The sequence below is a fragment of the Puma concolor genome, chromosome B4, assembly GCF_028749965.1.
Source record: "Puma concolor isolate L17-30 chromosome B4, mPumCon1.1.hap2, whole genome shotgun sequence".
NCBI lineage: Eukaryota > Metazoa > Chordata > Mammalia > Carnivora > Felidae > Puma > Puma concolor.
This window is the reverse complement of record NC_141673.1, coordinates 78,059,586-78,083,516: the sequence shown is the minus strand read 5'-3', so window position 1 is coordinate 78,083,516 and position 23,931 is coordinate 78,059,586. Positions and strand designations below refer to the sequence as shown.

General features: G+C 38.6%; 1 protein-coding gene across 11 annotated transcripts in view; it reads left to right on the top strand.

Moving 5' to 3' along the window:
• Window positions 1–23,931, top strand: part of FGD4 (FYVE, RhoGEF and PH domain containing 4) — a 243,681-nt gene that overhangs the window by 92,135 nt on the left and 127,615 nt on the right. The window contains exons 1-2 of one of the 11 annotated variants that reach the window (XM_086713674.1): window positions 397–2,060; window positions 3,395–3,500. The exons of 6 other annotated variants lie outside the window; for them this stretch is intronic. In XM_086713674.1, coding sequence (XP_086569800.1) covers window positions 3,395–3,500 — 106 coding nt within the window. In that variant the 5' untranslated portion in view covers window positions 397–2,060. Of the gene's footprint in view, window positions 1–395; window positions 2,061–3,394; window positions 3,501–21,791; window positions 22,533–23,470; window positions 23,879–23,931 lie in introns of those variants that run through there. 4 more of the 11 variants (XM_086713683.1, XM_086713680.1, XM_025930250.2 and 1 more) reach the window with 4 other exon arrangements.

The following is a 23,931-nucleotide window of genomic DNA, read 5'->3' as shown; positions in this document are numbered from 1 at the left end:
ATGGAAGCAGAGTTTAATTAGGAAGTTATTAAAGAGACCAGGTGGTAAGAAGTGGCCAGATTGGAAGAAATAGCCCATGGCATGAGCTGTCAGGTTGGATGTGAAGTTGTCAGAGAAGGGTCAGAGATGGGCTTCCAGACATTTAGCCTGAGTTTGGAATAGTGAAGTTGCCATTTCCAAAAACAAGGAATGATGCAAGAGGAGCAGGTCTGGGAGCTTATGTTTGAGATAGTTGTTAAACATCAAAGCAGAGATGTTCAGTAGGAAACTCCATGGGAAAGAGGTTTTTCCTGAAGTTATACATATGGGCCATATCAGTAGATTATATTCATAACATGTTTTAAAACTTGATATAATTATTTTGCCCATTATTACTCTTCTCATATAGAATTTTCTTTGGTATTTTCATCTTTTAAAATCCAAGTAAACGTCAGAGTTACTTTGTTAAATTTATTTTCTAAAGTATGTTGGAAATTTTACTACTAGGTTATGTGGTAATTTGGGCATCTTTAAAATAGATCTTTGTATTCAGCAACATACTAGGTTTTCCTTTACTCCTTCTGATAAGAGTTCATTCTTCCCCCCCCCCCCACCCCAAGTAGTTCTCACATACTTCTTGATAATATTCCCGAGAATTGTATACTTTTCATTGCCATTGTCAGGAAATCCCCTTTCATTGGTATTCTGATAGTTTTTTGCTCTTATAAAGGTATTATATTGATATATTTGGCTATTTCACTGAACTTCTGGTACTATAAATAATACCCTACTTGATTTCTCTGATTTTTCTCCAGGTAGAATCATATCATCTGCAAATAATTTTGTTTGGTTCTTTTCAATATTTGTGTCGTTTATATTCATGCCTGGAAGAGAACTCGTAAATTTAAGATAGGAGATAACTGTGGAGGTAATTAATATATCTACATCTAGTCACAGCTTACAAGTTTTGTTTTGTTTTCACCTTAGGCTTATCCTAATTATTTGACCTTTTAAAAATTTATTTCTGATAGATTTTTGGAGTGATTTGAGTTTATCTGTTTTAGATTTGTGCATTACCTCATAGTTGGTTTTGGTGTGAAATAGCATTTGGTTTTCAGCCATTTTACTCCTTCAAGGACTTATTCTCTAATTCGTTGAGTACCACCCGTTCACGGAAAGCTCTTTTCCTGCTGAATCAGCATTTAACTTTTGTGGCTGCAGAAACAAACCTGTAGAGAGTACATAATGAAGAGATTTCCATCCCATAACTGGGTAAGGCTCTAATGGAACATTTAAATTCAATAGCCATCCCTCCAACCTGAAATCCACATAGTAAAAATGAATGAATACAAGTTTTTAAAAAATGATTGCATGCACATTTGTAAAACAACTGGTTTTGAAAACTTATTTTCAAACTAAGGTAGTTTTACAGATTTTAAAAGTCCTATTTGTTTAAAAAATCTAAATACAAAACCAGTTTTACTTCTCATGTGGATTGCAAATCGGAAAATGATTTGCTGCCACAGCATAGATTTCTAGAATGCTTTATCTTGAATTTTCAAGTTAAGTTTCAAGTGTTATTTTCTATTTGTCAAGTTAAGCCTCTTGTGACCTTTCTCCCTGAATGAGCAGTGGGCACTATCTGAAATGTTAGGACTTTGAATCACCAGGAGTAGATTCTCGGAAAAGCTTTTAATTGGCCTGCATCGCCTTGTTTAAATAGCCAAACACCTGCTAGGCAAGCCCTTGCGCATGTGAGTGGCTATATGTTGCTTCCTTTAGGATTTGCAAGGCTGGAGCACAAAGACAGTGATTGTTACCCAATAAGCTGTAGTCACACACTTCTACCAATCGCCTTAGGAGGGCTGGTTACCATGGAATCCACCATCTGTTCACTCCCCGCTGGAATGTGATTATCCTTGCTGGGCTGGGAACTGGGAAGCGTGTGCTGTGTGAAATTATCTGCAATGGACTGGGTTAATGGGAAGCTAGATTTGGCTCGCTGGAAGAACAAATGAAGGGAGTTTCACTTAAACCATTTGTGACTTCTAATCAAGAGGAAAAAATTCAGCTTTTATAAGGTAAGTAACCCTAGTACTGTGTATCCAGTTTGTACTACGTTTGGTGTGGGGCAGTATCTCCATGTGGTCCAAGGAAAGGGAGCTGTAAGCTCTTCTGGAACAAATCTCCAGCGTTACACACTTCTGTTGTATTGAATTTAAGCAGCTCAATTATGCCTACACAATATCCGGTTGGTGGGAAAATGAATTATTTTTTAATCAGTTAAAATATTTTGTGCCTGTGAAATTATGTTATGACCCCTGAAAGTGGCAAAGAGACAATCATTTTTAGCGGTTTCTAAGAGTGAATTACACCGATATTCTTTTTGAAATACGCCCATGGCTACAACGTGTTCTATGCCTGTTCGTCAAATGAGAAAATGTCTCAGGTCAGGGGCGTTTGTAGGTTACGATTTAATTAATAATTATTCTAACCTACATGACTGCCCTACCATTACTAGCTCATGTTTTGAAATGCCATGTTGATGCAGTTTTATTTTGCAATGCTTTTACACAAGTTTCAAGGGCCTGAGCATGTGGAAACAATGTGACAGTGCTTTAACGGCAGGCATGCAGGCACTGTGATAAGGGCAGGGGCAAAGCTCGGAGATCGGTTTCTTTTTCAAGGGCTTCCTTTGTTTTTCTGGTTCAACATCCCCTTAAAATGTGTGGTGCATATTGTAAGCAGTCGAAGGAGATTTTGGTGCTAACAAATGGATGACTGACATTTTTCTGTGTGGCTATAAGAGGTTGGTAGCTCAAACAAGGGAGTTCTCTGTCCTTTGTAAAGCAGCATTGTATCCCCTTCCCCAAAACAGTGCCCTAAAATATAAAAGTGAGAAACAAAAAGAGTGCTGTCTGTACTCTAGATACTCCTTTTGTGTTTTTCTGTCATTTAATCCATAGCACCAGGGCTCTGCGAGTCTGGCTAGGTCTGCCATTTTTATTTGATATAGGAAGGGTTGCAAAGAAAAGCTTTTTGCTTATGCAGCATGAGTCCTTCTAATTGTGCTGTTTTGCTGTCATCTTAGACATTCATGTCAGTGGGTCACTGGCTGCCCAGAGAGCTAGGAAAGGTCATTGCTATCAGACCAAATCTTGTTTGGTTTTCTTTTTTAAATGATAGTATAAAATTAGATAACCTTGTGTTGGTCAAGGACTCCTGGTCTTACTTCAAGAACAGGATTTTAGGCCTGACTGCTAGTTATGGGTTCTTGGTATTAAGTGTAGTTGACTTTAAAATTCTTACATTCTTTTGCATTTACTGATCTATATACAGTAGTATTGTTTTTACTATGAAAAATTAAATGAGATACATACTAGCTCTAAAAAGCATCTTTTTCAATAATTAACAGATGCCTGTCTGCCTGAAATTTTCCTTAGGAGCACGTGCAAGAAATTTTAAGCTAATCTTGTATTATTGGGGTGAAATTTTCACCCATAAAAACACCTACAAGCAATGTAAGTTGGGGGGGATGAAATAATATAAAAGTGTCTGTTTTTAGGGTGTTCATGTTGTTTTAGTTACTTTACCTTAAAAACCTAGAAGAGGCTTTGAGTAAATGAGTGTGAAGGGTTTGAGCCTCCATGTGCCTGGGGTGTGGTTACCTCAACCGGTGCGATGGGCTGAATAAATCTGTGCACTTCTCAAGTTCTCTAGTGTTTGTGAACTTCTTCACCATTTTTATTGTTACTGAGTTAAAGTTCTAAGACTGGTTTTCTTTAAGTGGGGATTCATGTCAGAATTTATCCCAGCATTTTATGGGTGTTGGCAGGCACTTGGGTCATTTATTTTCACTTATAAGCATATGTGTTACTATCACCCCTTACTGGGTTTTTTGAGTAATAATTAATAAAGCCACGAGTGTGTTCAAATGTGTTGAAAACTCTCTTCTGCCAGCCACTGACAAGAAACTTAGGGCTGCACTTTCTAAATTACTGAAGAGGGGCTGGTGGCTGGGACACTCCCAGAGAACTTGAGATTCCTACCAGCACACCCGAGGGGCAGGGGTGCACGACCCCAGATCGCGAGGTCGCTCACAGGGCGGTGGTGTTTGGACCTGCTGTTTCTTATCAGCGGGGCTGAGGTGTTTGCTTCCATTCATAAATGGTGTCCACAGTCTTGTGGTAATGAGTTCAGACTGTACTCCCTTCTTGGGTCTGCTGCCAAGCCTTGCCTTCTGGTTCTCACCGTCCTTGCCTGAGGATGGGAAGAGGTGTGAGGTTTCCCTGATTTCTGAGCTGCCTTCCAACTTTTCAAACTCTGATGGTGTGATGCTTTTCAGTCCTTCAGTATAGCTTAAGGTTTCACTAAATGGCAAGTTTATAACGTTTGTTAACCCCCATTTGCAGTTACTTCTTTTAAAAGTATTAAATGGATGACGAATCGGAAACTCTGAATAAAGTGCTTGTTCTGATTCAAACCCATAATGGTCTGAATAGACAGCAAATCAACTCACTTCTGGTTCAGGGGCAGGCACGTCTTTCTGCTGCTTCCATAATATATGCTGGGATGCTGCCTGACTTCACTTCTATTTGGACAGGTAGACTACAGAGCTAATAAATAGCACTTAGATGCTTACATTTTTTCCTCCTTTATTTTATTGCCGCATTCTTTCTAACTTCTCAGCTGAGTCTCTTTGCTTTTGAAGTACAGGTTTAGAATCCATTCTTTGAAGTGAATTCTTTTGGGCCGTTTTGGCGCATTTGGGCCTTGAGCTGCCTCAGCTGATGGAACACTAGGGATTTGAAGTGGAAGAGAAACTGCAGAGGCTGTCATTACTGATGCTGTGTTCACATGTTTTCACTGTTGAAGCTGTTTGCATGTTACATGACATTTAAAAATAGATGTACTGAAATTTTTCCTCTTTTATCCTCTCCAACAATCCCATACTGTCATGGTCTTAAGAAATGCATAGAATGAATTGATATTATGCACCAGTAAAATTTTGTGTTTGTGTTAGATATAGAACTACAGGATGGGAAGCCTCGGAAGTGGGTATGTGAATGATGTAAGGTCACCCAAAAGCCACGGCTCAAAAGTGGTTGCATTTGGCAGGATTTTTCTCTGAGTGTGCCATAGTTTTGATTATCAGCTGCTCTGCTTCTGAGATGCTTCCTCTTCTGTGCTTGTAACAGCTTCTGTGCTTCTGTAGAGTAAAAAGGCAAACTTTGTATGAATTGGGAATGAATGGGTCTATGGAGGCAGCAGCCCATCCTTGGAATGGTTTTGTGTGACCACTTCAGATCTGGGAATGGCTTTGATGGAGCTGTGTTGAGGGTGTCTAGCAATACCTTACTCTTAGAAAAGTTCCATATTTTACAAATAACCCCCACTCTGAGGATAATTGTTCTTTTGTAACAAATGTGTTCAGTTACTGACTTCCCTTCTAAGGAGTTGTTTTCTTTCCTTCCTTCCTTCGCTTCCTCCTTCTCTGTTTAAATCCTGTGTTTTTATTTATTTATTCATTCATTCATTCATACCAATTTTCTGGTCCTGTGTTCAGATTAATAAAGTCATGAGACAAGGTGTATTTCCATAAGGCAAACAGATGGAATATATTGGATTTTTTTGATCCCTAGTATATATTGCTAGATGTGTATTTTCACATACTTTCACATAATTTTCACATCTTGCCACCTATTTTGAGGATCTGTCATGATCATCTTGTTTTACAGCTCTCATTTTATAAAGAAGAATCTGAGGCCCATAAACATTAAGCCACATATCCAGGGTCACAAAACTCGGTTGCAGAAACAGCTAATGTTGAGCGTTACATGTTGAATGCAAAGATAAGGGGTAAAATCAGCTGACTTCCTACATTGTTAGCCTTATGAGGAGCAGAACATTGGGGTGTCACCCTAACATCTCACAGGTGCAATTTTCAGTATGCCCAGAGGAAGAGAAGCTTTGAAAGATGATTCCTTAGTAACCAAGGTCATAAGAAACAGATACAGCTTTTTAAGAAGTTTAGGCATTTAAATGAGAACTGTAACTTCCAAGCCAACTAGATGTTTGTGTTTTTTAGTTTGCATGTTTGCTTCCTCACATCCATATCTGTAGCAGAAGGAAAGTAAGGATCGGAATGTTGCTTAGTGATTGTGGAGCCCAGAGCAGGTGGGGAAAGGACAGCCTGAATGACAAATATAGTTCCACTCGAGGGCACACTTGTCGTCTGGATAGTATATTTCTGATGTGGGCTAATGCATCCTCTTTGAACATTGCTGGAGCCATAGAACCTGGGATTACTTACCTGGTCTTCCTTTTCTCAGCTTCCCACCACCCCAACCACTTGCTTCCCCTTGCCCAGAACCATCCTGCTGCCTATTGATTCTTTCTTTCTTTGTGTTACTGTCATCATTTTTAACTTTGCATTCACTTATCAAACATTTATTGAGCACTTACTCTCTGCTAGGCAGTATTGCAAGTGTGGAGGATAGGGCACAGAACACAAAGGGCAAGGACTTTAGTGGAAAATAGTAGAGGGGGGAGATAGATAATAAATAAATGAACAATGTTAATTTCAACTAGTGACGAGAATGTGAAGACAAAACCTTGATGTGTTGAGGGATTTTAGTGCAGCAAACTTCAGATTGGTTTATCAGGAAATGTTTATCTGGGGAGGTCTCATGAAGCTGAGACACAAATGATAAGAAGCCAGCATGGGGCGCCTGGGTGGCTCAGTCAGTTAAATGTCCGACTTCTGCTTGGGTTGTGATCTCAGGGTTCATGAGTTGGAGCCTCACTTCGGGCTCTGTGCTGATAGCTCAGAGCCTGGAGCCTGACTGGGATTCTGTGTCTCCCTCTCTCTCTCTCTCTGCCTCTCGCCCACTCATGCTCTGTCTCTCTCTCTCAAGAATAAATAAACATTTAAAAAAAATTTTTTTTTAAAATCCAGAACAATTCAGTGGAGTGGGGGTGTGTTATCCCCCCTTCATTCAGGAGAAAATTGAGGAAAGCCTATCAGGATCATATCATGGTCACATAGTGCTCCAAAAGCACACTGCATGTTGTCTTTTCCAAAGTCAGAGTTTACTTTGTTAGCATGGGAAGGCATTCAGTACAGTGGTTTAGAGCACAAGCAGCCTAGATTTTCTGCCATCTCTCATGCTGGCTACGTGGAAGTTTCTAGGCAAGTTACTTAGCTTCTTGAAACCCCTTCCCCCATTTGTTAGAACTTAGGGAGTTATGAATATTAAAGGAGGTAATATTGAAAACCCCATTTAGTGCTAAAGATGATGGTGATAGTTGTGATATTCTCTAAGAGGCATTGGTAATAATCCCATCAATGTTGGAATATTTGCTTCTGTTTAGCAGTGAAAGCCCAGGAGTACTTCTCTCTATAGGGTACATTTCTCTTTGATCTCTCCCATCATTCTTACCCCTCACATATATTCATTCATTCATCTCTCACATTCATTTATTCAGCAAACACTTTTGTTGTTTAAAAAAGGCTTTACTGAGTGATGCCTGGGTGGTCAGTCAGTTGAGCGTCTGACTTTGGCTCAGGTCATGATCTCACGGTTTGTGGGTTCAAGTTCTGCATTAGGCTCTGTGCTGACAGCTCAGAGCCTGGAGCCTGCTTCGGATTCTATGTCTCCCTCTCTCTCTCTGCCCTCCTCCACTTGCACTCTGTCTGTGTCTCTGTCTCTCAAAATTAAACATTTACAGAAATTAAAAAAATAAAAAAGACTTTATTGAGGTACAATTGACATAGAGAGAGCCTTACATATATACAACTTGAGGTTTGGAGATAAGTATACAGTTGTGAAATCGTTGCCACAATCTGTGCCATAAACATACCCATTACCTCCAAAAGAACGCTTTTTGCGTGTTCACTTGCCCTTGCTAGATTCTGGATGAAGAACTTGATTAGACATGGTCTGTGCTCACAGGTGCTCAGTCAATAATCTGTTAACCAATCTATTGCATTCATTGTGGTTGGTGATGGAGGAGGTATACCGGGGACAGAGGAGCAGATAATTGACTGTGCAGGTGGAGTGGGCTGGGAATTCTGGTCTGAGGCAGCAAAAGCAGGGAGGCAGATAGGCCTAGGAAGCTGAGTGCAGAATGTGAGCTGAGGTAGGGTTGGGATTTGAGAGTGGAGGTCTTGGCTTGCGTAGAAGTTTTTACTCTATCCTGTAAAGAATGAAAAACTTTGAATAGTTTTAGATATTCTGAGAGTAGATCTTCAGTTTTGTAGTCTAGAAATGTATGACAGTTTAAGTGATGGAAACACTGGAAGGAATAATATCCAAGACAGCTTAAATTGTTCTTTTGCATCTTTATCTTCATCATCTTCTTCATCCGAGGTGGGCAGAATTTTTCTCCTCTTATCATCATCATCACAATATAGTTGTCACATCTTACTCTTGATATTTAGACACTAAAGTCAGCACAGAGTAAAACTTGCACAGAGCAAAAAAAAAAAAAAAAAAAAAAAAAAGTCCTTGAGAATTTGCTTAGGAAGGCATTGCTTTGGAGATCAACTCTTTCATTGAGTTTAACCTAGTGTGTGTTTTATTTGTTCCCAGGTTTGGAAGAGATTGCTACTGCTTTGCTCTGGGTAGGAGATGAAATAATTACTTTGCTTGCATTTGAGGGCCATTCTGCATGAAATATGAGGGCTCAGCAGGTTCATGATCTCTATCTCACTCCTACAACAGGGCACATGAGCATTGGGATCAAATTGCTCAAACAACTTAAGCTATGGAACCTGTGTTTGTGCTGCTTCTACATAGCTGTTTTCTATGTCTGCAAAGCACATTAGTTCAAGCAAGTTTAAATGCATTTACAGTACAATTACTGTTATTGCATTGTTCCAACTTTTAGTGCTTTTCTGTGTGTGTCAAACAATGCAAAGTGTATTCATCATCTCATTTAATCTTTTTTTTTTTTAAGTTTATTTATTTTGAGAGAGGGAGAACACAAGCGGGGGAAGGGCAGAGAGAGAGAATCCCAAGCAGGCTCCATGCTGTCAGCTCAAATCCCAAAACAGGGCTTGAACCCATGAACTGTAAGGTCATGACTTGAGGCAAAATCAAGAGTTGGACACTTAACCAACTGAACCATCCAGGTGCCCCATCATCTCATTTAATCTTTAGCACACACTTGAGATAAATGGAATTTATCCCCATTGAACAAATAAAACTTGTTATGAGATAAATACTATTTTCAAGTTTGCTAATAATTAAATGATAAACTGGGGTTAAAACCCCAATCCATTTTGGCTTCAATCCTATATTCGTAGCTTTTATGCTCAGTTTTCTTTTACTAGAAAATTTAACCTAAGCAAAAACAAAACAAAAACAAAACAACCTAGGAGACTTAAATACTGCAATAGCTGAGGAGGTAGAGAAATAAGATTCCAAAGAGATGGAGAGAGAATTACTAGGTTTTACTATCTTTAAGAAGCCCATAGGTAGTGAGTAATTGTCAAAGAACATGAACAGATATTTCCAAAAGAAAGAAACACAAATAACTAATACATGAAAAGAAAGTTTTATATAACTGGCAATCAAAGAAATACACAAAATAAATATTCCTTTATTGCACTGGCAAAAATTTCCTGAATGGTTGTATTTTGGATTGGCACCCTTATTTATTTCAGATGACAGTGTCACTTCAGATGAAAGTGTAAATTGATATAACTTTTTGGAAAATAATTTGGTAATATGCATTATCTTAGGGAACATTTTGTTACAAGGGATAGAAGAATCCACTCTAACTTAAAAGAGGGTTGTATAGAAACAAGGCACAGTATACTTATCCAGGCCTCAGAGGAGCCTGGAGCCAACATACTTACACTTTATCTCCCTCAGATGACCTCTTCTGCATCTCTGGATGGCAGAAAGCAGGGCCACCCCAAGTCTCGATTATACCACTTTCTAGGCCCAGTGCCCAGCAGAAACAAAGTCCCAACTACTGATGCCTTGGAGAGAGACTCTGATGGTGAAGTCTTGGTTGGCACTTACCCATGGTCCCATCAGATGTGGTTGTGGAACACAGAGGTCATTTGACTTATCAACCTATTTAGAATGTCCTGTGAAGCAGAAACTCTGAAACGGGAGTAAAGCAAGCAAGTGAGAACACACCTGGTATGTGTATCATTAGTGCTAAAAATATTCGTATTCTTTGATCCCACAGTCTCAGTTTTAGAAATCTACCAGTAGTTAAGTTACCTAGTGATTCTGTGAATGATTTATCACATCACGTCAGGTGTTCCTGTGGAATGGAGAGAAATGGGAAACTACAGGTATGTTCCACAACAGGGAAATGGCTACATGAATTATGACCTAGTCATGAGATTGTATGTTGTACAAATATTAAAAGCCTGTTTTCAAAAAAATGTAGAACAGTGCTCACAATGAAACATAGTATGCATACATGTTGTATATGCTGTGCTGAGTTGCGTTTTATATAATACATAGAAAAAAATACTAAAGAATTAACCCCAAACACAGACTTGTTTGTTGCTATTAGATTTTAGAATCACTTTTGTTTTATTTACAACTTGTCTGTAGATTTTAATTTTTAATTTTTTTTTTTTTAAGATTTTATTTTTAAGTAATCTGTACACCCAATGTGGAACCTGAAATCAAGAGTTGCACGCTCTACCAACTGAGCCAGCCAGGCACCTCTTGTCTGTAGATTTTAAATAATTAACAATGGCCTTATAATTAAAAATAAACTAATATAAAATTACTCAAATTATAATCTGGTAGAGAAGATAAACCTGTCCTAAGTAAAGTAATAGTAGCTAACATAACTATTATTTTGTGTTTGGATGGTGCAATAAAAACTTAAGGATGGATTTCCTAATAATTTGACTTTTTATGAGTGGAATAGTGTATTTAAGAACCATATTCTTATCAATGGTGGTATTCAAATAGTAATCAGAACTGTAGAGAAGATTTGTCTGTTGTGTAGTAAGAATTAGATGACATCTAAAGTCCTTTCCAACCCCAGTGTTCTGTTAGAGAAACAGGTTTATTTTGGAGTGATTGTTTTAAAAAAAAGTACATAATGTTAGGGGAAGATACACAAGGCAAGTAGCTTTTGTGAAAGAGATGTGAAATTCTTCTATAGGAGATGTCACAGTGTAGGATTAATAAGGAGGCAGTGAATTTGAGTCAGATCTTGAAGGATGTGATAGGGATCAGATAATGTGTTGGAAGTAATCTGAAGGTCTGCTAATGATTGATTCTAAGGCAGTTTGGACTTGGCCATTTATGGATAAGGGATAGTAACCAAATTGACTCGGTGAATGGTAGAGGCATTTTCCTTGTTCATCTTCTAGTGAGATGAGTGAAGTGGTGCAAAACTTAAATTGAACAAGAGAACAAAGTCAAGCCAGTATGCTTGTTTGGGGGTTTAACTATGTTCTGGGAAGAAAACTTCAGGATGATTGACCTTGATGTTTATGTTTTGGTAGTTATGTTAAATTATGGCTAGTAATACATTAACAGCTACACTATAAATTCAACCTGCTTGCTTAACTGTCGGACATTAAATTTTTAAAAAAATTTTTTTTTAACGTTTATTTTTGAGAGACAGAATGAGCAGGGAAGGGGCAGAGAGAGAGAGAGACAGACAGACAGACAGACAGACAGAATCTGAGGCAGGCTCCAGGTTCTGAGCTGTCAGCACAGAGTCCACTGCGGGGCTTGAACTCACGAACTGTGAGATCATGACCTGAGCCAAAGTTGGATGCTTAATCGACTGAGCCACCCGGGCGCCCCGACATTAAAATTTTTTGAAACGACACACAACTACTCAGGAAACGAGGACCTTCAATTCTGCTGGTGTGTGTATGTGTGTGTAGTTGTCTTTTTGCCAAAGTAATAATGAAGATATGTTCTTTCTGTTCATTAGGAAAAGGTGTAGCTCCCAGGCATCTGGGTTGGTCAGTTGGTTGAGCATCTGACTTCAGCTCAGGTCATGATCTCACAGTTTCTGAGTTCGAGCCCCATATCTGGCTCACTGCTATCAGCACAGAGCCCCCTTCCGTCTTCTGTCCCCCTCTCTCTGCCCCTCCCCTGCTCACACACTCTTTCAAAAATGAATAAATATTAAAAAAAAAAAAAAAAAGGTGTAGCTCCCTTAAAGAGTAAGCTGATCTCAGGGTTGGCAGTGTAGCATTTTCTGTAAAGCTAATTTTCCCTCCTTTTTTAAAAAAAATAATTTATTTTTAGAGAGAATGAGAGAGAGAAAGCATGAACAGGGAAGGGGCAGAGAGAGAGGGGGGGAGAGAGAATCTCAACCCAACTCCATGCTGGCTGCACAAACCCCGTCTCAGGAACCATGAGATTATGACATGAGCCAAAATCAAGACTCGGACACTTAACTGACTGAGCCACCCAGGCGCCCCTTGTTTTCCCTCTTTAAAAAATTGGAAGAGGCACCTGGGTGGCTCAGTTGGTTAAACATCTGACTCATGGTTTGGACTCAGGTCATGAAATCAGGTTCATGAGTTTGAGCCTCATGTTGAGCCCCACATCGGGCTCAGCACTGACAGTGCGGAGCCTGCTTGGGATTCTCTCTCCCTCTCTCTCTGCCCCTCCCCTGCTCACGCTCTCTCTCAAAATAAATAAATAAAACTTTTAAAGAATTGAAATAGGTATAAAATTATTGCTGTAAAATGATCACTAATATATCTGTTCCTTAATTTATTTTTCTTCTTTCTGATTATTGTATACATTGAGTCTCTTCTGTGATGATTGACAACTTCTAGGCCAATTCTGATGAGCACATTCTCAACTCATGGTCATGGCCACTTTGAGGGCTCTATGGAGTGGAGTGTTTATGACTTTGAGCTCATTTAGCTTCAGACTTAAGGTCCCTGATGGTGCTACAACATTTGGCAGTCCTTTTCCAAATTAGTATTCCCATTCCCTGTTTGAGTTTGTCATTGCCTTTTTGTCATAGAAAATTGTCAAGGAAGTAGTGTCTTTCCTCAGAAGAACCAGGTCTGTATCTGGAGTACTAGCCACTAGCTAATTCAATAGTTTGACTACCTGAAATGCAGTAGCTTTGAAAACAGCTGTTTTAATATCTATATTTATGCAAAAATGTCTAAAATTTACCCAACCATGAAGTTAGTTATATATTTCAGTAATAAAATACTGAAGCAGTGTGAGTGTTGAGGCAAGAAATGGCTATACATTGTACAGTTTTTGTTTTAAACAGAAAAAAATACTTTTAGTGTTACTTGGGCTCCTTTAAGACACCGCTCAACTACCAGTCTTCCAGTAAACTTTTCTTTCCAGCTGCATTTCTCTCCTCTGGGCTCCTGAAGCACCTTGTGGTTAGATCTGTCAGCACCATATTTTGCAATTGACTGTTATCTTGCTTCTCTACCCAACTGACTGATTTCCTGAGTCCAGGAATTATTTTACTCATTTTAATCCCCAGCTTTTCGCTCAGCACAGAACCCATGCTTACACTTCGATTGTTGAACTGAGCTAAAACTAATGAAAAAAAATGTTAGGTAAAGGAATTTACCCAAGTGACCAGTGACAGTTGTGTGTTGCCATTTCATTGCCTGGAAGATAAGGAGAGGTCTTCCCCCATAGGATTAGAATAGTCACTACGTCACCTGGCTCTCATGTCTATGCTCCTGGAAAGAGCCCTACCCCAACAAAGAGAACTAAGCAAATCCTCCTCAAGTCTCAGATGGTTCTGGATGCATTCATGTCTGTCCCTGGCTAAACTGGGTGCTGCTGCAGGTCATGGATTTTGTTGATCAAATTTATGCTCGCAAGTGCTTAAAGCCCAGGATACTGAAAGTGTTAAATAGAGCATCCAATGGAAGAGATGAGGAGAAGAATGAGTCTTACCCAGAAGTCTTCGAAGTGTTGGTAGAATCACTGGTCTCCTTTCTGCCCATGGAATTTTAGGCATGGCTGGTTAAAAAAGACCGGGATTACATTGTTAATAATTGTGATGATTACATATGTTAGATAATGTAATGGAATTCTGGTAATACTGGGTGACAAATCATCATAAGCATCATATTTGTAGATTATATAATGGCACAGTACTTAAACAAGTTTGCAGACTAAAGACCTTTATATCCTTTTCTTTTACCAAAAAAACCCCCACAAATGTTCCCCATTTGCTAATCCTCCATGTGAAGAGAAGTGTCTGTCTGTACATATTTAGCAGGTTCTTACCTAGCAGATATATTTGAAAAACTAAGCACAACCTGTCCTTCTGAGGGAAGGGTAACATTTGAATGAGTGAGAAAGTAACTGCAATCAGCAAAGGGAAAAAGTACGTGATAGAGCATTTTTGGAGGGACTCTTTGGAAATATTTCCATTATTGTGTCCTCAGCAAGATAGATATTAGTGCGTCTTTTATTTATTTTATTTACTTAAAAAAACTATTTCTGGTGTGCGTGGGTGGCTCAGTTGGTTAAGTATCCGACTCTTGATTTTGGCTCAGGTCATGATCTCACGATTGTGGGATCGAGCCCTGTGTTGGGCTGTTTGGGATTCTCTTTCTCTCTCCCGCTGCCCTTCTGCCCTGGTCACATTCTATCTCTGTCCCTCTCTAAAATAAAAATAAAAAATAACTATTTCTACATACTAATTCAGACTTAAATACAAGATCCTTTTTGCCTTATTTTAAAATCTTTGAGATAGTTATAGTAGGGTTTAGACCAAATTAAAAAAAAAAAAAACAAAACAGTAACACTTTCCAAGACATCAAGGCAGATAGAAATATACTAGAAGAATTTCAAGGAAAACTTTTGCATAGTTGGTAGATGGATTTAAAAATGTATATCATGATTTAGTAAGTGCAGCTAATGATGTAGTTCTTCCTTTTAGAACAATGAATTTTTCTCAGCTAGAAATAACCATTAAAACCACATATGGAAGTAAACTGACTTAGATCTGCTCTTTCAAATGGCTATACCATGAACTATTTAACCAAGATTTAAAAAAACAAAGCAGATTGAATCACACTGATCCCTCAAAAATAGTATTTTATCTGTACCTCACACCATATTAAGTTCTATTTTAGTATTTCACAGTATGTATTTTAGTGCAACAATACTTGTATTTAATGCATTTAACTTATGCATATATACATGCATCCATGCATCCATACATACTTGGAGGTGCGATGCCCCGTTTTCATACTGAGAGGGATGTGCCATCAAAAAGTTTGGAGATCATTGTTCTAGCAAGCCCTCCTTGACCTTCCTACACCTGTTGCAGTAACAGGGCCCCCAGCCAAACTTGTCAGTCACCATTCTACTTGTCTGCTCTCTCTTTGACTCCTTGGAAGGGATTATTAATTGAGATTGTATTAAGTGTTTGATACTGTGTGCAGAGGACCTATAGAAATGAATGGGACAGTCATGGCCCTTGCTTTCCAGAGGCTTTGAGAATAGTAGGGAAGACAAATGCTAAACAAGGAGGACATTGCATGAACTTTCATTTAATTACGGTTGTAAATAAGTGTTCAAAGGAAACCTGCAGGGGGAAGTGAGACCTGACCATATGAAAGACCTTGAGGTCATAGGAACTGAAAAGAATAGTGCAGTTGAAAATGAGACTCCACTGAAAGTGATCATCAGGACTTTCTAAAAAATTCCCAAGTACCTAGCAGTGTGCCATGTATACTGTATGGAGTCCCACGTAGGGGCTCAATAATTCCTTGTGAATGAATGGATAAAATAATTTCAGAACAAACCTCAAATCAGTGGCTCAAAGTTTTATTTGATCCACACAATGTTTTTGAGCTTTGACATTTAAAAACAATAATTCTCCAATTTGCCACAAGTAAATAATTCATACTGTTGTAGACTGGTATCCTTACCCATTTGTGTTATGTGCCCAGATGCTAAATACATTGGTCTTTGTTACCCTGTGTAGAAGATAAAGATTATGCTATACCCCATAGACAGTGAACTGTTTACTAGTATGAGATTATTTGAGTTTTAGTGATTAATGTACAAACTAAGTGTTATGTCTTGAAGACTTATATGGATATTTTATCCTTAGTATAATACTGAAAATCTGTTTCAGCATTATTGGTAAAATTCACAATATATAGATTGCTAGGATAATGATTTTAAAATTTCAAGCAAGTACATTAATAATTTATCGTGTACCCCATTCATCAGTTTAAGGCCCATATGATGGAAATTGGCTGTTTTTTTTTTAAGTTCTCTTTTTATCCTTGATCTTATTTCCTACCACAAACATAATAACTTAGAAAAAGTTATCTGAAAGCTTACTAAAATTTGGAATGACTAATATCCTATTTTTCTTTCTTTGGAGTTTTCTTTATTTCTGTAATATATCCCTGTGATTGCATCAAAAAGGAAACTGCATGTTTAAGTGTGTCATTATCTGTGGGATAAAAGGGAAGAAATAAGTAGAATGGCTGATTTGCAGACGGGATGGTGATGGTTATATTTAGGTTATCTTTTCTTTCCATATTCTGAGTTTGTCCTGTAAGAATATTTGGGCCAACACAAAAGGCTAGGCAGCTGCTGTTACACCATCACGCTGTGCATAAGGGTCTTGAAGAAAGGAAGACAAGTAATTAAAAGAAATCTGGATGAGGCAGCGAGGCAGCTGATGAAAAAGAGAGAGAGAGAAACAAAAGCCCTCCCTCTTTTCTCCCAAGTTAGTAGCAAGTAACTGGCTGTACTTTACCCTTTATCTGACCTGCCAAGGGCAAAGCCTAAGTTTTATTTTCTTAAAGCCTCAGAGGAGCCTTTTCTGGAAGCTGCATGACTATTTCAAAGTTGGAAAAAATAATAGTTAGGTTCCTGTGGAAATTTATGAAAAGAAAACATTTTTTTTTACTTCCTTCTCAAAACCGGTGATTGATAGAGGGAACATGGTTTGGGAACATATTTTGAAAGCAACGTGGCAAGGAATGAGGCTAGAAAGGTAAGCAGGGGACAGAGCCTTAAGGAATTATGTGGAGTTTGGATATACCTGGAATGTATTCAAGAATTTTTAGGACTTCATTAAGGCTCACAGACGTGCAGAATGGAAATTAGGCATCAGTTGGTTGACTTTTTAAATTAAAATGTGTGTTTTTTTAGGTCAATGAGGGAATCATTTTAGTATCAAATTGTTACTTGATTTTATTAGATTGTTATTAGAAAACTAAAGAGTGCAAAATGGGTTAAGATTCAGGTTAGTTTTATTCTGTGAAAATGGAGATTGCCTCTCAGTTAAATAACATTGGAGAGTGAGGATTTTGCTCCTTAGTTGATAACTGAAAGTCATAAATACTTCCGTTTTCTTACTCCTTGTTGTGTCTGAACAAAGTGAAATACTAGCATTCACTTGGTATAACTGTCTTGTTATTTATTGCCAAAACGTGTTTATTGCCAAAACGTAGTAAATAATTATTAAAGTCACTTTTGGCATTAGTCCACAGACGTTTTCAAGTATACGACAGATGGTGTGCTAGGTAGCTTTAAAAAAAAATGCTAGGTCAGACAACTTAATCCACCATCTTTTTAAAAAACATTGCAGATTAATAAATTTTAGTTGAGAAAGCACAAGCCGTGTGGTAACATTTTTGTCTTAGATCACTTCCATTAGAAATGGTAAGCTATAGAAAGTTGTAGAGATAGCCTTTAACACAAAAAGTAAATGAAGTTCAACAAATGGTTATGAAATACAGTATTATGTGAATGTCTGACAGACCTTTCTAAGTCCTTCTTCAACAATTTGTGAAGAATAACCTCTCTGTAAGGAGGAGAAGCATAGGAGCAGAATGCCAGCCTGTGAAGTCTTCCATGCATAAGGCATTTGGTGAATAACTGTGAGTTGTTTAACATTGATTTTAGGTATTTTCGGGGCTATGATATATGTGACAAATAATCTTATTAAATTACCTATTTCCTAAACATTTATTTGAAAGTTCCCTTTAAATGTATTATCATAAACTTCAGTTTTCCCAGAGGGACTGTATGTGGGTAACTAATTAGGTCACTTCTGAGTTTAAGATTTTTAAAAATCAGGGGCACCTGGGTGGCCCAGTCAGTTAAGTGTCCAAGTCTTGATTTCAGCTTAGGTCATGATCTCACATTGGGACCTGAGATCGAGCCTTAAATCTCTACCTCTCCCCTGCCCCTCCCTGACTTGTGCAGGCTCTCACTTTCTCATTCTCTCTTGCTCTGTCTCAAAAAATAAGAAATAAAAGGGAAAAAAAGATTTTTAAATGAATAAAATGAACCAGTGATTATCTCTACTACTGATGAGAAAGGCAATGAATGTACCAAAATGATTTGGTTTTGAGTTTACACTAAGACTATGCATTTCATACCCTTTTGCTTTCTTAAAGAATATATTGCTTTATTTGCTCCTTAATTTTTAAAACTAAGGGATAATTTGTGTACAACATAATTAACCCTCCTTAGGGTATAATTATGAGTTTTGACAAATGCATACAGTTATGTAACCAGCACTGCAATGAAGATCTAGAACAGTCCTATCTCCAAATATTCCATCATGCCCTTTTGTAATCAGCCAGTTTGTTCCCATACTACCTGCTGCTTCAGACTTATTCTGTCCCTGTAGGCTTGCCTTTTCCAGAATGTCATAAGGAATCATATATATGTAGCCTCTAAGTTAGCTTCTTTCTTTTTGTTTTTGTTTAAATTCTAGTTAGTTCACATATAGTGTAATATTGGTTTCAGGAGTAAAATTTAGTGATTCGGCACTTATATAACACTCAGTGCTCATCACAAATGCCTTCCTTAGTCTCCATCACCCACTTAGCCCATCCCTCACCCACCTCCCCTTGAGCAACCCTCAGTTTGTTCTCTATGTTAATAGTCTCTTATGGTTTGCCTCCCTCTCTCTTTTTTCCCCTTCCTTCCCCTGTTTTGTTTCTTAAATTCCACATATGATGAAATCCTATGTTACTTGTCTTTCTCTGACTGACTTATTTTTTGCTTAGCATAATACGTTCAAGCTTCATCCACATCATTGCAGATGGCAAGATTTCATTCCTTTTGATGGCTGGGTAATTTTCCAGTGTGTGTGTGTGTGTGTGTGTGTGTGTGTGTGTGTATGTGTGTGTGTACACATATACATACATACACACCACATCTTCTCTATCCATTCATCAGTTGATGGACGTTGGGCTCTTTCTATAATTTGGCTATTGTTGATAATGCTGCTGTAAACATAAGAGGTACTCCTTGAAGGTACCCCTTTGAATCAGTATTTTTGTATCCTTTGAGTAAATACCTACTAGTGCAATTGCTACATCGTGGTGCTAGTTCTATTTTTATATTTGGCTTCTTTCTAAGGCACATGCGTCCTTAGTTCATTCCTTCTTATTGCTGAATGTTAGACCATTGCATGGATTTATCGCAGTTTGTTTATCCATTCACTAATTGAAGGGTGATTGGGTGTTTCCAGCTTTTGGTGACTATGAGTAAAGCCCCTGTAAACATTCATGTGCAGGTTTTTGGGTGAATGTAAGTATTCATTTCACTTGGGCAAGTACCTAGGAGTGTGATTGCTGGGTCACATGGAAGTGCATGTTTAACTTTGTAAGAAACTGCCCTGGCTATTATTAGGGAGCTTAGAATTTAGTTACAAGTTTGTGGTAGATGCTTGTTGGGATGAGCACTGGGTGTTATATGTAAGTGATGGATCACTAAATTCTACACCTGAAGCCAATTTTACCATTTATGTTAACTAGAATTTAAAACAAAAATGTGAAGTAAAAAAAAAAAAAAAAAAAAAGATAAAATTTCTTCTGGATTAAAAAGAAAACAAGTTTACGGTTTGATGCTGAATATAATTGCAGATTATCCACTTGTGGCCAGTGAGAGTCAATAGTAGTAGTTATACTTTATTATCACTTGAGTTTACACTAAGTTATACTTTATTATCACTTACTAGCTACAAATCATGTTTCTATAAAAATTCAAAAGTGGATTCCATTATATCTTAATTTATTGTACAAAAGTGAATTTAACTTCTTAAAGGTTGTTTTTTACTAGTGTTATTGGCCAAGTTTTTTAACCTCTTGAACCTAGTTTTCTCTTCTACAAAATGGTAATTACTATTTCCTCCGTGACCTGAATTATTCCTCTATAGTGATAACTCATTTTTGCCTTACAGTGAGGATTTAATGACGTGCTGCATGGAAGGTGCTCAGCAGCCCCTGGCACAAAAGTAAATGTTAAGTATAAAAAAAAAAAAAAAAGAAAAGGTATTTATTTGTTGGACAACCAAACCTGAATTTATAATTTAAACATTGCTATCAAAGCTCAGAAAGCACATCAACTGGAGCATTTTTATGACAGGGAAACGTTCTGTTTTTTACATTACTGAAATTTGCCAAGTCTAAGTGGTCTTGGAATCCAATATAGACAGTTTTCCTGCCACTGTGAAATTCAAACACATGGGTGGAGTTTGCAAAGGAACTAAAAGACAATTCCGATTTCTTCTTTCTTGGACTCCTTTTCTTAATGTTTCAAATTATCCCTTCTTTTTAGATGAGTTTTAAAACCTATTCATAGCCTAATATGTAAGTAGATTTCTTTTATTCAGAATTACTAAGTTGATGACCACTCCCTTCCCGGTGAGCAGGTGGAAGTTATTGTTCCACAGCCCCTCAGACCTCATACTGGGTATCGCCCTCCTGCCATTGACATCAAGCAGTTCTAAGCAGATGCAAGTGAGCCAGGGCTTTAGGCCCTCAGTGAATGAGGCAAGACTCCAAACAGGCAAATTCTTGCCCTAGTACTTCTCCTAGGGTGGTCCTTGAAGTGCAGTGCCAGATCAGTAGTGTTCCTGTCACTTGGGAGCTTGTTAAAAATGTAAATTCTGGGCTCCACCACAGACTGAATTCAGTTGCGGAGATGGGACTAGACAATCTGTGTTTTATTTATTATTTTTTTTAATGTTTATTTTTTTATTGAGAGAGAGCATGAGCACAAGAGGGGCGGGGGGGGGGTGCGGAGAGTGGATAGAGGATCTGAAGCAGTCTCTGTGCTAACAGCAGAGAGCCTAACATGGGGCTTAAACTCACAAACCATGAGATCATGGCCTGAGCTGAAGGTAGATGCTTAACTATCTGAGCCACCCAGGCGCCCCAGGCAACTTTTTTTTTTTTTTAACTTTTTTAATGTTTACTTATTTTTGAGAGAGAGACAGAGACACAGTGTAAGCGGGGAGGGGCAGAGAGAGACACATACATACAGAATCTAAAGCAGGTTCCGGGCTCTGGGCTGTCAGCACAGAGCCCAACATGGGGCTCAAACTCACCAACCGTGAGATCATGACCTGAGCCAAAGTCATATGTTCAACCGACTGAGCCACCAGGTTCCCCCAGCAATGTGTGTTTTAAAATGCCATCCAAGGGGCGCCTGGGTGGCTCAGTGGGTTAAGCGTCCGACTTCGGTTCAGGTCATGATCTCACGGTCTGTCAGGTGGAGCCCTGTGTCAGGCTCTGTGCTGACAGCTCAGACCCTGGAGCCTGCTTTGGATTCTGTGTACCCCCCTTTCTCTGCCCCTCCCCGACTCATGCTCCATCTCACTCTGTCTCTCAAAAAATAAATAAATGTTAAAATTTTTTTTAAATGCCATCCAAGTGATTTAATGCAACTGGACTGTGACACTGATTGCCTATGGACACGATGAGGAGGAGATTGAAGAGGTTATTTCTAACCATGAGAGGGATATCTGTGTAGCCTGTTACTTCATTGTGATCTTATAAATATTTTAATTGACATTTTCTAATATTTCAGGATATGAGGAATTTTTCGAGTACTTGTTGAATGATACAAACATAAAAAGATATAGAAAAGTGGGTAATAAATATTATACCAATTGTACAGTGTTCTAAATAACAAAACTTGGCTTCCTTAGGAAATCTATGAGTAGTATTTATTCACCAAGCTCCATGACCTGTCGTAAAATGGAACGTCAAAGTGGCAAAATAGCATTTTTGATCATCCAAAATGACATTTTAACGTCTTAAGCCTGTGAAGCCAGAGTCTGTAACCTCTTCCGTCCAGGGCATGGACCCAGTTAAAGTGGAAACAAACTTTTCACGCTGGCGTTTTGAGAGCATTACTAACAGTTAAGGAATTAGGCAGTTTATAAACCATCCTATTCCCAAATGCATTCCTAGTTCACTTGAAGCTTCCATGTGCCTCTGTTGTTGTTTATTTTACCGTAATAAATAGACGTCTCTGTATCACCAGATACTTGGTCTCATGAAAACCCTGCAGCAGCCCTTCCTCTGGGGGTGTGGCATATTATGCATGAGGTTGTCTTTGAGAAGTAAGGTCTGAGAATGCCCTGAGGTACACAGGGCACTGGTGCGGGCTCCTGGCTGCTCTGTGTGATCTCCAGTCTAGCAGAGGCTTTAAAGCCAGGAGTGAGATTTTATCCCATGATCTCTGAAAGAGTAAAGACAAATATTTTCTTATCAAACCAAAGTAAACTAATTATCAATATATGTGAAGTCACGTCCACTGATCAAGGTAAGTGGTTTCATTTTCTGCTGTATCTTTCTTATGTTTTGTTTTGTTTTTTAATAGTGTGGTCAGATGGTAACACAGCATGCCAAGGGACTTATAAGTGGCAGAGAGTTTGGTTTTGTTTTCATGTTAAGAATAGGGTTCACAGTATTTTTCAACTTTCACATTAAATATGTAGTATCTTCAGGGTTTTTGGCTCTTTCAGGAGGCGTCTCTGGGCTAGCAAAGTACAAATTGGTTTAAGTTCTATTTCTCTGACTCATTCTTAGTAACATTAGGACAGTTTAAAAATTCAGTCAGTAAGGAGAAGAATGCAGAGAAAGAAAGCAAGAATTTTCTTTCCTTTTTTTTTTTTCTTCCCCTTCAGTTTCTAGTGTGAACAAAACTAAGGAATGTTTACTACTAATCCTTTTCTAGTGCTACTGCATGGAGCACTCTTCTTTTCAAACAAACCCCACCATCCCAGCCTTCTTGTTTTAGTAAAGTTCAGAGGAGTGTTATGTGTTTTACATTAGATAACATTGCAGAGATAGGCATAGATCTGGACTTTTTTTTTTAATTGTTACTGGTATTAAGCTACTGTTTCCTTCCTCTAGTATTCTAGAGAGCATATAAATGAGAAATGGACTTTGAAAGAGGAATGAAATTCTACTGTGTGGTAGAAATATAACCATGTGACAGGAAATTTATGCTAAAAATATTTTTTGGGGCGCCTGGGTGGCGCAGTCGGTTAAGCGTCCGACTTCAGCCAGGTCACGATCTCGCGGTCTGTGAGTTCGAGCCCCGCATCAGGCTCTGGGCTGATGGCTCAGAGCCTGGAGCCTGTTTCCGATTCTGTGTCTCCCTCTGTCTCTGCCCCTCCCCCGTTCATGCTGTGTCTCTCTCTGTCCCAAAAATAAATAAACGTTGAAAAAAAAATTTAAAAAAAAAAAATAAAAATATTTTTTAAGGCTGAAACGGATTCATTTTGTGTAGCTATTTTCCCATTGTTTCTGCATGGGTATCACCCCTCCTGAAGAATGCCTACATTGCTAAACAGGGTGAGCTGCACCTTACGACAGGCAGTCTTCACAATTACCAAGGTTCTCTTTTTTTTTTCTGACGTCACTCTTTCCTCTTTTGGCCTCAGTGGAGCTTGCACGGAGTGTAGAAGCGCGAGGGTAGGGTTGGTCCTAGCACTGCTGCAGGCAAGCTGAGGCTCCCTCCTGGAGCCCCACAACCTTGGCTGGCTCTGCTCCCAGGTTCTAGTAGTTGCTAGAGATTGAGGAGCCCAGTCCTTGCCTGCTCCTGCTTCCTCCCTCATGTAGGTGGAAGGCTTGATTCCTTTGTGAGGGTTCTACTGTTCTTGCGTAAGTAAGCTCAAGGTTTGTATGATCTCACCATGGTTTCCCATCATACTCTA